The following is a 13,539-nucleotide window of genomic DNA, read 5'->3' on the forward strand; positions in this document are numbered from 1 at the left end:
TTTTTTATACAAATCTCGTTGTACTTGAAGCATGTTTCATAAATTTACGATAGAACGTTTAGGGATATATTGGTTCTAGATTTTTAATTATTTTTGTGGAGTTTAAAAGTTTAGTGATATTTAAAGTAAACTTTTGTAAAATTTAAAATTATATTCATTAAAAAATTTAATAAAGAATTATTATACTACATAACAAAAAAATAAAATTAAAATATTTTATTTTCTTATAAGTTTAAAATAATAATAAATATTTGTAAGAAGTAAAATTTATTTTCGTTATTAATTATTAATTAATTATATAATGTTTAATTATTTTTTTATAATTTTAATTAATCTATAATATAATTTTGATTATAACTCGAAATTTGTGAAACGGTAGTGAATAAAAAATATATATTCTTTTATATATATATATATATATATATATATATATATATATATATATATATATATATATATGTGATCGATACATAATTTTAAAAAGTTTATCAACACACATATAAAGATAATTATAATAAAATAAATATATTAAAATTTTATAAAGTTATATTAATTGAAAAATATTTTAACATACTAATTATAATATTTTCAAGTACAAATAATTATCTTGTTTATTTTTTATTAGACATATTGTCAAAAACAAAATTTATTATTTATTAATATTGAACATTACTGTTGAGTATTTTTTAAAAATATTACTTAACTAAAGAAACATATTGAATTGACTTAAGTAACATTAAATTTTGTACTGACTTATTTATTATTTTTCGTAAATTAAATCAATAAATAAAAAAATCTATATTGATTGATAAAAATATTTTAAATAAATAAAATTTATTCCAACTCAACTGAAGAACAGAGTCGTGGGAAAAATAGGAAGAGAAAAATAATTGAAAATACAAAAGAAGAAAAGGACACGTGTCGGTTTTTTTAAGAGGTCAGGGACTCGGGGCTCTAGCTTATAGTAGCAGCAAATCACCCCTTCTAAACCCTAAATTCTGAATCAAAGGTTTACAGGAGGAAAGAAAGGGAGAGATGACGCAAAAGGGGAATCTGTTCAAAGGGCAGAAGAAAAATAAATCGATTCCGCTCAATCGCCACGGGAAACCACCTTCGACTCGTAAAGGTATTTCACACGATAAAGATCGCAAATTGATATTCATATATGCGCTGATAATCTGAAATTTATAATGCATTGCGCTTTTGAACTGTAGGGAAGAGAGTGGTGAAGCCCTCCAAGTTGACTAAACAGATGGACGCTGACAAGGTGAGCTTTTCTCCCTCAATTCTTTTCGATGATGATATTGCGGTAATTGCTGCTGATTTAGCTCGAAAACGATTTTGTTATTTCTGGTCTGTGTGGGGGCAAAGTAGTTGAATAACACTTCTTTTTAGGATTTTGTGGGTATCTGAAATTTGATTGTATATTTAAATTTTCCAAATATTTAAGGCAGGCCATGATGCAGAGCATACACATGGTGCATTTGGATCAAAGCATTTTATTTGAGTAGTGGATATAAAAGAATAGATTTAAATGAACTCTTGTAATTGCGAATTTGAAATACCTTATTTTAGTTCAAAAATAACTTAAAATCGAAATCATAATTGAATATTGCCCATACAATTTGAGTAGAGTTGGATTATGGACTGGAGATTCAAATCCACCAATTTGTTCCCTTCCGAACTAGATATATTTTATATCCTTGATTATTAGAGTCGTTCCGCATCTATTTCTTAAATGAAATCTCCATGCGCAACCTAAATATACTAAATAGCTGAAGCTCTCTGCCCCCCTGCTTAATTATCCCCTAACTTCTAGTTGTACCATTCGCTTAATCAACAGTCTTGGTCACTCTTTTTTGAACATGTCCGTAGATGTGTGTTTGCATTGTTCTGACGGCCTTCTCTTATGTAATTTTGATCAGGAGCTTAGCAAGTTTATAAATCACTGCAATGAGGTCAAAGCTGCTGCTTTTGCCACCAAAGACGGCGGTAACTTGAGTATCGTTAAGCAGCCAGATTCCACTACCAGTGCCAAGAAATAGATGCCAATATTCAGTGCCACCATGTGACAGTCCCCCTAGGTCGATTTAAAATTTTGGCATTTCAATGCCTCTGATAAGTGGTTTTTATTTATTACGATTAATTTTTATTTAGATGTGTTTCATCAGCTTGCTTGTTTGCTGTGCTAGAACTTTATTATGTGACTGTTGCTCTCCGAATATTTTCTTTTTATATGGTTATATAGTTTAGCTTGGTTGAGAACTATATTGCAAAATGCAAGTTTTTTAATTTTTTTGTGAATGCTCGTGTTTTCTTGCACTTTAGTAGTAGTATTCAACATGGAAAATCGATAATATTTTCGACCATGTGAAGCTAGTTATAGTTGTTCGGGAATCACTGACGTGACGAATGGGAACTAGCAGAGATGCCGCAGGTTGTTTCTAGAGTAATGTGGAGTTTGGTTTTGGTGAGGAGCATTGCTTGAAAAGATTACCGGGACATAGTAAAATGCGGAATAAGCCGCGACATTGAAGTCAGCCAATGATTTGATTGAAAATTTTGAATAAGATATATTGTGTATAGTTTTCAAAATGTATGAATAAACTTTTAAATTTTATTGTTAAGATGCATTTGAAGAAACAAGGTCAATGTGGTGCGGAATTAAATAGCTAGTCTTGACCATGATTCCGAACAGATGATTCGAGTTTTAATGGATGGTGTGATCGAAAGTAATGCAATGGAAGAAACATGGCAACGTGGTGTGGATGTGACTCCTGAAACCTGGGCGTGTTTCAAAATCGATGGTTCTAGTTTCAGTGTGTTCGATCGAATTCGAACTGCTTCTGTATGGTTGGGTCTCAGTTTCTGATGATGGTAATTTTGGTTTCAATTGTAAGTTGATCGAGTTCTCGAGATTCAGGTAAAATGAATGGAACCACAAAACAAGCCGACCTACCTAGGTGACGAAACAGCGCAACTTACACTTGTTTGTTATCATGTGCTCGCAGACAGGAACTCGGCAAAGAGGAATATGTCTGTAACTTATATACCTTTATTTCCAAAGCATGGGATGGTGTAGATTTCTCACGTTTTTACGAAGATTTGTATCATGTGTTGGAAATTCAAAGGCTAAGGTTTGATCTTGTTTTATGGAGAGGATTAATGCAAGTAAAACCCAATATGAATATAGACAATAATAATCTTCCACCCCACTTTATAAAAAAATATTTTAAAAAAACATTATGAATTAAATGAAATAAATAATACATACAAAATATATATATATATATATATATATATATATATATATATATATATATATATATATATATATATATATATATATATATATATGAGAATAGGTTTGCACATGTAGGCTGTGGTGTAATGACATTGACTTGACATGGGACAAGATGAGGTGGATTCCATTTATCAGCAACCACTTGTTATTTGTCTTGATGTTTCCTTTCCCTTTTTTTTTTTTAAAATCCAACTGGCAGTAGAATCTCTGATCAAAGGAATTAGTTTTGAATTTGGGTATAAATATAATTCCATTAGGACCAATTAGAAATTCGGACCTGAATTTGCTCAAGAATATTATATAGGAGATAATCATGTTAATTGTGTATATGAATAATTAACTAGTAGAATAATTATTTAGATTTTTTATACAATAATATAAGTAACAAAATTAAATTAACAATAAAGATAAATAAAAAAAGAAGATTTAATGTTGGTGCATACAATGCTGGATCTTCTATGAGGTCAAGGAGGCCACCGTCTCAGGACCAGACCCTAGAGGGGAAATCCGATTCTATCAAATTCGATATTCTCTTCAATTTTAATTTGAATAATTTAAACAATATCAAAAAACTAATAAGAATTGAATCACTCAAACATGGGATTGGGTCAAAAGGTGGTATCGGTTTGAAGCCCAATAAGTCTTCTTTTGGCCCATATAAGGATAAATGTATTGAGATTTGTCAATTATTATTTATCGTTAAAAAAGATAGTTGTATATTTGAATAAAAAATTTGCGCTTTCACAGTGAAAACAAAATTATATTTTTATAACATATCTGATAAAATCGTTAAAATTCACACATTTTGTAGGATTAATAGTTATTGCACGGTTAGCGTAATTGTTTATCAAAAGTGCTATTTTTGATTATTCAAAAAAATTTCTCATTGCAACTAAAACTTATATTAACCATAATAGCACCACAATATTTATAAGAAGAAAAAAACATTCCATTTGTTTATAATCATATTTATCTTTAAGCGCCGATTTCTATCGTTTCATCTTTTCAAAGATATGGTGTTGATGAGTTACCGATAAACTTAAAAAAAAAAATTAAGATTAGATGCCGAAGGATACCGATCAAGTACAGAAATATGCAAAATATTTTAATAGGAGAGTAATATATGTTGGATAAATGAATAATGAAGAGGTGTTGAGTTGTATAGGGAAGTGGGATGTCTCAAGATGACTTGTCCCACATTGAGAAAATCATCACATGAAGTTTCCCTAATAAGCTCCAAGTTGAGATAGGGGTTTGGGCCCCAAGGGGTACCAGAAGTTTTTAGAAGGGGGAAGACGCTAATACGATGTATCTTGATGAAACACACACGCGCGCGCTCGTCTCGTCTCGGTGCGGTGCGGTCTTTGACAAGTATTAATCTTTTTGGGTCAAATTTATTTGAAGAGTAAATTGTTCAGTCACAAATTGATATACTTGGGCAGAAGTACACGCGCAAGGGCGCCAAATCCCGCGCGGATGCGCGCCTGGGCTGTCTCGACCAGAACAGGGCGCGCGCCCTACTGTCCAGAAACAGACCAAGACACGTGTAGTGACCCGTTCCAGAATCACCTACTAATCAAGAACTAAGCATGCAACTAACTTAATTAATAATAATCAGAGATAATTGCGGAAAAGGCCAACAAACGATAGTTATACAACCCAATCGAAATCCAGAACAACTCGAACTAAAATGAAATATACGGTACAACCATATCGAAAAGAATAGTACTGAAAATTAAACCAACCAGCCACTCACTGTCCTCCTCCTGCTCTTCCTGAGCTGTCCAACCTGAGGCCTGCCCCGTGGGAATGGGGTGTCCAAGATAAACAAAACCGAGGACGTGAGCGATAAGAACGCCCAGTACAAAAGCATGAGTATACAAGCCTATATGAAATGCACATGCTATGATATGATACCAGGGTAGTCAAGAAACAGGAGTAACAAAGGATCTCAAAATGCTCAGTCTAGAGACGCCAAGTGGATAGTGCCGCGCGGTACTCCTCTGGGTCACTGCATCCACTACAAGAACAGACGTGGACCAAAAATGTCCCGGATCACCGAAGCCCTCCCGACCCGTCGGCCACTGTGTACTCTCGGTGTCCATGCGTCCACAAGACAAGACAGGGCTGAGCGGCCCCACAAGATATAGCTTATCTCGAAAGAGATACAGCTCAACAGTAAAGGCTATCTCGAAGGAGATACGGCTCAACATGAAATGCAACATGCATCATAAAACGTGACATAATAGCATGCATCATATGACATATATCAATGCACCACATAATCATGCAACACATATAAGGATGTATACTCGACCAGGATATCTCGGATAGTACTTTCGTACCTCTATCACAGCAAGCCTAGCCTTACGCAACACCGCTAATCAGGTCTAGAACAAGCCTACGCATCAAAAGCATACCCAATGAACAATACTACCATGCTCGACTAGCAAAACCAGTAATACCAAAGGTTTAGGGTTTACCTTCGTCCGTCGACAGCCCTTTGATGTCGATTGCCTCGTAACTCAGGCGTCGCTACGCTACCAATCCTGGCAGCTCTTGGCTATCGCTCGACCGACAACTAACCCTAGAAACCTTCCAAACCTCTCAAATATGAGACACAACTCAAGAATTTGCAATGCAAAATGAGGAAATCCGAGCACTATTTATAGGCTATGTTCGGATCCACCGAACCTACTTCGGAACGTCCGAACTCCTACGTGTCCATCGGCTCTTGACACCTCATGATCGGATCCACCGAACCTACACTTCGGATCATCCGAACTTGCATGTAAACTGACGTGTCGATCAACTCTTGACACCTCATGATCGGATCCACCGAACCCACTTCGGATCGTCCGAACTCTTCGGTGCTACCGAACCATCTTCGGTCCGTCCGATCATGACCACGGTCAAAATTACACATTAAACCTTCTTAATCACCATTAATCCGTTAATTACCCAATTTGGAATTCGGGCTACTACATTCTCCCCCCCTTAAAAGATTTCGTCCTCGAAATCAGGCTTAAAGGATGAACAAAACGAAATAACAACATCGTTATTACATCTCAATTGTTGTTGAATACAACTGATATTTCGATTACAACTGAAAACACAAACATAAACAAAGTAAAACTCAAAAGAGCTCTGGATGCTCCGAACGCATACGACTCTCTAGCTCCCAAGTGGCTTCTTCAGTGCCTCTGCGCTGCCACTGAACTAAGACAAGAGGAATGATCTTATTCCGCAACACCTTGTCTTTGCGATCGAGGATCCGCACCGGTCGTTCCACGTAAGACAAATCTGAATTTAGTTGAACTTCAGAGGGATGCAAAATGTGAGACTCATCTGCTACGTATCGTCTCAACAAAGATACGTGGAACACATCATGAATACTTGATAGGTACGGCGGCAAAGCAAGTCTGTAAGCCAAATCTCCCACGCTTTCCAATATTTCAAATGGACCAATAAATCTCGGAGACAGCTTACCCTTGAGACCAAATCTCAAAATCCTGCGAAAAGGCGAAACTCGGAGAAACACTTTCTCACCTGGCTGAAAATAAAGAGGTCGCCGCTTGGTGTTCGCATAACTAGCCTGTCGGTCCTGAGCGATCTTAATCCGTTTCTTGATTATTGCAACCTTATCAATAGCTTGCTGGACTAACTCCGGTCCCTCAACATGTCGTTCCCCAACTTCATCCCAAAATAATGGAGTACGACAACGTCGCCCATACAACGCCTCAAATGGTGCCATACCAATACTACGATGATAGCTGTTGTTGTACGCGAACTCAATCAAAGGCAAATGATCCTGCCAAGCGGTTCCGAAATCCATCACACAAGCTCGCATCATATCCTCAAGTGTACGGATAGTCCTCTCCGTCTGACCGTCGGTCTCTGGATGATAAGCTGTACTTAAACTTAGGGACGTACCCAATACTGCCTGGAAACTACCCCAAAATCGTGAGGTAAAACGAGGATCTCTGTCACTGACAATACTAACTGGCACCCCATGCAAACGTACAATCTCTTGAATGTACAATCGAGCCATACGATCGAAAGTGAAATCACGGTTATATGGCAGAAAATGAGCAGACTTGGTGAGTCGATCCACCACTACCCAAATAGCATCACTATTCCTCGAAGACAATGGTAAGTGAGTAATGAAGTCCATCGCGATATGCTCCCACTTCCATTCGGGAATAGGTAAGTTCAACAATAATCCTCCCGGTCGACGGTGCTCTGCCTTAACCTGCTGACAAACAAGACACTTGGAAACAAACTGATAAACGCTGCGCTTCATCCCTTTCCACCAAAATCGTGTCCTCAAATCTTTATACATCTTGTTGCTTCCCGGATGGACACTCAACTTGCTTCGATGAGCCTGAGCCAAGATTTCTTCCCTCAAAGTATCATCCTCTGGTACCACAACCCGATTAGACAAACACAGAAGACCATTAGACTGATAATGGAAATTGCTATCTCCACCAACCAATCGGGCTAATCTCTGAGTCTTGAGATCAGACATCTGTGCATCTCGAATCCGAGCGAACAAAGCTGGCTCAGATAAAATGGTAGCAACACGAATGCTCTCCATACCTTTCCGATGTTTGAAATTAAATCCCAATGAACAACAATCCTGGATAGTACTAATCATAGCACTGGTCTGAAGTGCAGAGATTCTCACCTTGCGACTAAGAGCATCGGCTGTGAGATTCGCAGAACCTGGATGGTATTTGATCTCGCAATCATAATCTTTAAGTAGATCCATCCAACGACGTTGTCTCATGTTCAACTCAGCCTGAGTGAACAGATACTTCAGACTCTTATGATCAGTAAAAATTTCAAACTTAACTCCGTACAAGTAATGACGCCAGATTTTCAGCGCGAACACAATAGCAGCTAATTCTAGATCATGAATAGGGTACTTCTCCTCGTGAGGTTTTAACTGCCTGGATGCGTAAGCGATCACATGATCATTCTGCGTCAACACACACCCTAAGCCTTGAAAAGAAGCATCGGTGTAAACACTGAAACCATCAGATCCTGACGGTAACGTCAAAACAGGTGCAGAAGTCAGAAGTCGACGAAGCTCTCTGAAACTATCTTCGCACTCAGATGACCACTCAAATGGAACATCCTTCCGAGTAAGTTGCGTCAAGGGTCTAGCTACCTGAGAGAAATTCACGATGAAGCGACGATAATACCCTGCCAGACCTAGAAAACTACGGATCTCAGCCACCGTCGTAGGACGTGACCAATTCAGCACTGCCTCAATCTTGCTGGGATCCACAGAAATTCCTTCCTTGGAAATCACATGACCAAGGAATACTACACGATCAATCCAGAACTTGCACTTACTCAGCTTAGCATACAATTGCTTCTCGCGAAGAATCTGCAACACAATCTTCAAGTGCTGAATATGCTCTTCCACACTGTGAGAATAAATCAAGATATCGTCGATAAAAACCACAACAAACTGATCTAGAAAATCCCGAAAGACTCGATTCATCAGATCCATGAACACTGCTGGCGCATTCGTCATTCCAAATGGCATAACTAGAAACTCGTAATGCCCATATCGAGTACGAAATGCAGTCTTGGAAATATCATCATCTCTAACTCTCATCTGATGATAACCCGATCGCAAGTCAATCTTGGAGTAAACAGAGGTACCCTGAAGCTGATCGAACAAATCATCGATACGAGGTAATGGATACTTGTTTTTGATCGTCACACGATTCAGCTGGCGATAATCAATGCACAATCGCATAGATCCATCTTTCTTCTTGACAAACAATACTGGAGCTCCCCAAGGTGAAACACTCGGGCGAATATAACCTTTATCAAGAAGATCCTGTAATTGCTGCTTCAATTCTCTCATCTCTGACGGAGCAAGACGATAGGGGGCACGAGAAATCGGTGCAGTCCCTGGCATTAACTCAATGCCAAATTCCACCTCTCTAACCGGAGGAAAACCAGGAATCTCATCTGGGAAGACATCAGGAAATTCACAAACCACTGGAATATCCTCTATACCAACACTACCTGTGGACGAATCAATCGCATAGATGAGGTAGCCTTCCCCGCCCGACTCTAAAGCACGACAGGCTTTCAGAGCAGATACCACTGGCATCGGAGGTCGCGCTCCCTCACCATAGAAAAACCAACTAGAGCTCTCAGTCGTACGAAACTGAACAAGCTTCTGGTAACAATCCACGGTAGCTCGGTAGGTAGTCAATAGGTCTATACCTAGAATACAATCAAAATCTTCCATCTCCAAGATCATAAGATTCGCAATCAATTCGTTACCCTCAAAATCTAAGGGACAACCCATCACTAGACGCTTTGCTAACACCGAATGACCCATCGGGGTAGAAACGGAAAGAATGACGTCTAGAGAAACATATGGTAACTTATGACGCTTAACAAATCGTGCAGAAATGAATGAATGTGATGCTCCGGTATCAATAAGAACAAAAGCAGGAATACCGCATAAACGAAAAGTACCTGCTATGACTCTCTCCGTTTCATCTGCAGCCTGATCCTGGTTCAGCGCAAAAACCTGACCTTGGGCACGAGGTCGAAGATTTGAACTACCCACTGCCTGACCCTGCCTCCTCTGCTGAACAGTCGTCTGAGATCCGGAACCAGATCCTGCTCCACCTCGCAACTGAGGACAATTCTTCTTGAGATGACCCATCTCTCCGCACTGAAAACAAGCTCCCGCGGCTGATCGGCATTGCTCCGATGGATGGTTCTTCCCACAATGCACACAAGAAACCTTCTTCTTACCAAAGCGGAAAACACCGCTAGACCGTGATCCAGATCCAGAAGAAGAAGAACCAGATTTCTTGAAAGACTGAGATCGAGGGCTCAAAGTACTCGAAGGTCTAAAAGAAAGAATAGCCCTACCACGCTGGATACTGATCTCTGCCTGGCGACACCGGTTCACTAACCCATCATAAGAAGTAGGATTATCACAGACAGTGACTCGATCAAAAATCTCCTGGTTAAGACCCTGGAGGAAATGGTCATACTTGGCCTCAGAACTGCCACTGATATGAGGGGCAAAGGGTAACAACTCGAAGAACTTCTGCTGATATTCATCAACAGACATACTCCCCTGCTTAAGATTCAGGAGCTCAATCGTCTTTGCCTGGCGAAGGGCTGGAGGAAAATACAGCTGCATGAAAGCTGCACGGAAATCGGCCCAGATCACCCTACCCTGAGACTGGACTATCGGCGCAGAAGTCGATCGCCACCACTTGCGCGCACGGCCCTCGAGAAGAAAACTAAGGGTCTCCATCCTCTGCTCCTCGGTGCACTGGAATGCACGGAAACAACTCTCCATGCGCTCTAACCAATCCTCAGCATCATCGGGAGTCTCACCGCCGACTAAAGGCTTAGGCCCCATCTGAATGAAACGGTGCAAATCAAAACGCCTAGGACCATCCCGACGATGACGATGTTCACGATGACGCCTACGATCGTCCTGGTCACCCCAACGACCTACACTTCCCTGACTACTCTCATCACCAAAATGGTCAGCCATCGCTACAAGATAGAATGGGGAAAATGGTAAAATGGTCAACGAAAATCCCAAAACAGAATCTATATCCCAAAATCGTAAGCATGCTCTGATACCATAAATGTAGTGACCCGTTCCAGAATCACCTACTAATCAAGAACTAAGCATGCAACTAACTTAATTAATAATAATCAGAGATAATTGCGGAAAAGGCCAACAAACGATAGTTATACAACCCAATCGAAATCCAGAACAACTCGAACTAAAATGAAATATACGGTACAACCATATCGAAAAGAATAGTACTGAAAATTAAACCAACCAGCCACTCACTGTCCTCCTCCTGCTCTTCCTGAGCTGTCCAACCTGAGGCCTGCCCCGTGGGAATGGGGTGTCCAAGATAAACAAAACCGAGGACGTGAGCGATAAGAACGCCCAGTACAAAAGCATGAGTATACAAGCCTATATGAAATGCACATGCTATGATATGATACCAGGGTAGTCAAGAAACAGGAGTAACAAAGGATCTCAAAATGCTCAGTCTAGAGGCGCCAAGTGGATAGTGCCGCGCGGTACTCCTCTGGGTCACTGCATCCACTACAAGAACAGACGTGGACCAAAAATGTCCCGGATCACCGAAGCCCTCCCGACCCGTCGGCCACTGTGTACTCTCGGTGTCCATGCGTCCACAAGACAAGACAGGGCTGAGCGGCCCCACAAGATATAGCTTATCTCGAAAGAGATACAGCTCAACAGTAAAGGCTATCTCGAAGGAGATACGGCTCAACATGAAATGCAACATGCATCATAAAACGTGACATAATAGCATGCATCATATGACATATATCAATGCACCACATAATCATGCAACACATATAAGGATGTATACTCGACCAGGATATCTCGGATAGTACTTTCGTACCTCTATCACAGCAAGCCTAGCCTTACGCAACACCGCTAATCAGGTCTAGAACAAGCCTACGCATCAAAAGCATACCCAATGAACAATACTACCATGCTCGACTAGCAAAACCAGTAATACCAAAGGTTTAGGGTTTACCTTCGTCCGTCGACAGCCCTTTGATGTCGATTGCCTCGTAACTCAGGCGTCGCTACGCTACCAATCCTGGCAGCTCTTGGCTATCGCTCGACCGACAACTAACCCTAGAAACCTTCCAAACCTCTCAAATATGAGACACAACTCAAGAATTTGCAATGCAAAATGAGGAAATCCGAGCACTATTTATAGGCTATGTTCGGATCCACCGAACCTACTTCGGAACGTCCGAACTCCTACGTGTCCATCGGCTCTTGACACCTCATGATCGGATCCACCGAACCTACACTTCGGATCATCCGAACTTGCATGTAAACTGACGTGTCGATCAACTCTTGACACCTCATGATCGGATCCACCGAACCCACTTCGGATCGTCCGAACTCTTCGGTGCTACCGAACCATCTTCGGTCCGTCCGATCATGACCACGGTCAAAATTACACATTAAACCTTCTTAATCACCATTAATCCGTTAATTACCCAATTTGGAATTCGGGCTACTACAACACGGCCCAAAAACAGAACATGGCGCGCGTGAGTTGTCGCGTGCAGCGCTGTTTCTGAAGGCACTCGCGTCCCTTGGCTGTGATGGCATCTGGTTTTGGCTCAAACAATGTGTCTCTTGACTGAAATTGTGTCTCTTCAATGTATCCAATCTGGAAAGTCATGTCTCCTCTATACATCCACATCCATTGATCATCTATAAATAATCCCTCCCATCAAATTTCGAAGATTGCTGGAAAAATCACTACACTTGTTCTTGCAATTTTCTGCTATTTCTCATACCATCTTGCTGCATAATTTCGTCCAACACTTGAAGGTTATTGCATATATATTGTTCGCTGAAATCAAGACTTGTAGTGCTGCAAAGTCTTGACGTGAAGTCGTGGTATCTTGGGGACGATTGCCTGCAACGTATAGCACTTTATATACGGGCAATTTCGTCTTGCGGAGAAAGAACTTTCCTTGCCTCGACTTGATATTATTGCTGCTAATTGTTCGTGACTACTTGGTTCGTGAATCAAAGACATCTCCAGGGTAATACATTTTTATAACAATATATGGTTGTACTGGGTATTCAGATACATCGGATCGTTCTTGAGGTATTCTTGGATTATCTCAGAAAGGTTATATCGAGAAAGTTCACAAGCGATATGAGATGCAAGATTGTAAACCAACGGATACCCCTATGACTAAGGAAGACAAATTTAGTCTCAAACAATGCCCAAAGAATGATTTTGAGGAAAAGGAAATGCAGAAGATTTCCTATGCATCTGCAGTGGGGAGTCTGATGTATGATCAGCTTTGTACACGTCCAGATATTACGTATGTGACAGGAATGTTGGGACAATATTTAAGTAATCCGGGAGTGGAACATTAGAAAACACAAAACAGTCAAAAATGTTTTACGGTACTTACAGAGAACAAAAGATTACATGCTCATATATCGAAGGTTGGATAAGCTGGAGATAATTATGTATACTGACTACGATTTTGCTGGATGCCAAGACAGTATGAAATCTACGTTGGGCTACATCTATCTCATTGCTGGAGGTGCCATTTCCTGGAAGAGTGCTAAACAGTCACTTATAGTGTGGCGCCCCAAACCTCGCCACGTAATCATGCAACATGTGACGTCATATGCA

General features: G+C 40.1%; 1 protein-coding gene across 1 annotated transcript; it reads left to right on the forward strand.

Annotated features, from left to right (window-relative positions):
• Window positions 1-963: 963 nt before the first annotated feature.
• LOC140809317 (uncharacterized) lies at window positions 964-2,256 on the forward strand. The gene is made up of 3 exons (XM_073166906.1): window positions 964-1,126; window positions 1,215-1,267; window positions 1,926-2,256. Exons 1-3 carry the CDS (start codon window positions 1,036-1,038, stop codon window positions 2,043-2,045), a joined length of 264 nt encoding a protein of 87 aa, XP_073023007.1. The 5' UTR covers window positions 964-1,035; the 3' UTR covers window positions 2,046-2,256.
• The last annotated feature ends 11,283 nt before the right edge of the window (window positions 2,257-13,539 follow it).

The sequence above is a fragment of the Primulina eburnea genome, chromosome 13 (genome assembly GCF_022965805.1).
Source record: "Primulina eburnea isolate SZY01 chromosome 13, ASM2296580v1, whole genome shotgun sequence".
NCBI classification, from domain to species: Eukaryota; Viridiplantae; Streptophyta; class Magnoliopsida; order Lamiales; family Gesneriaceae; genus Primulina; species Primulina eburnea.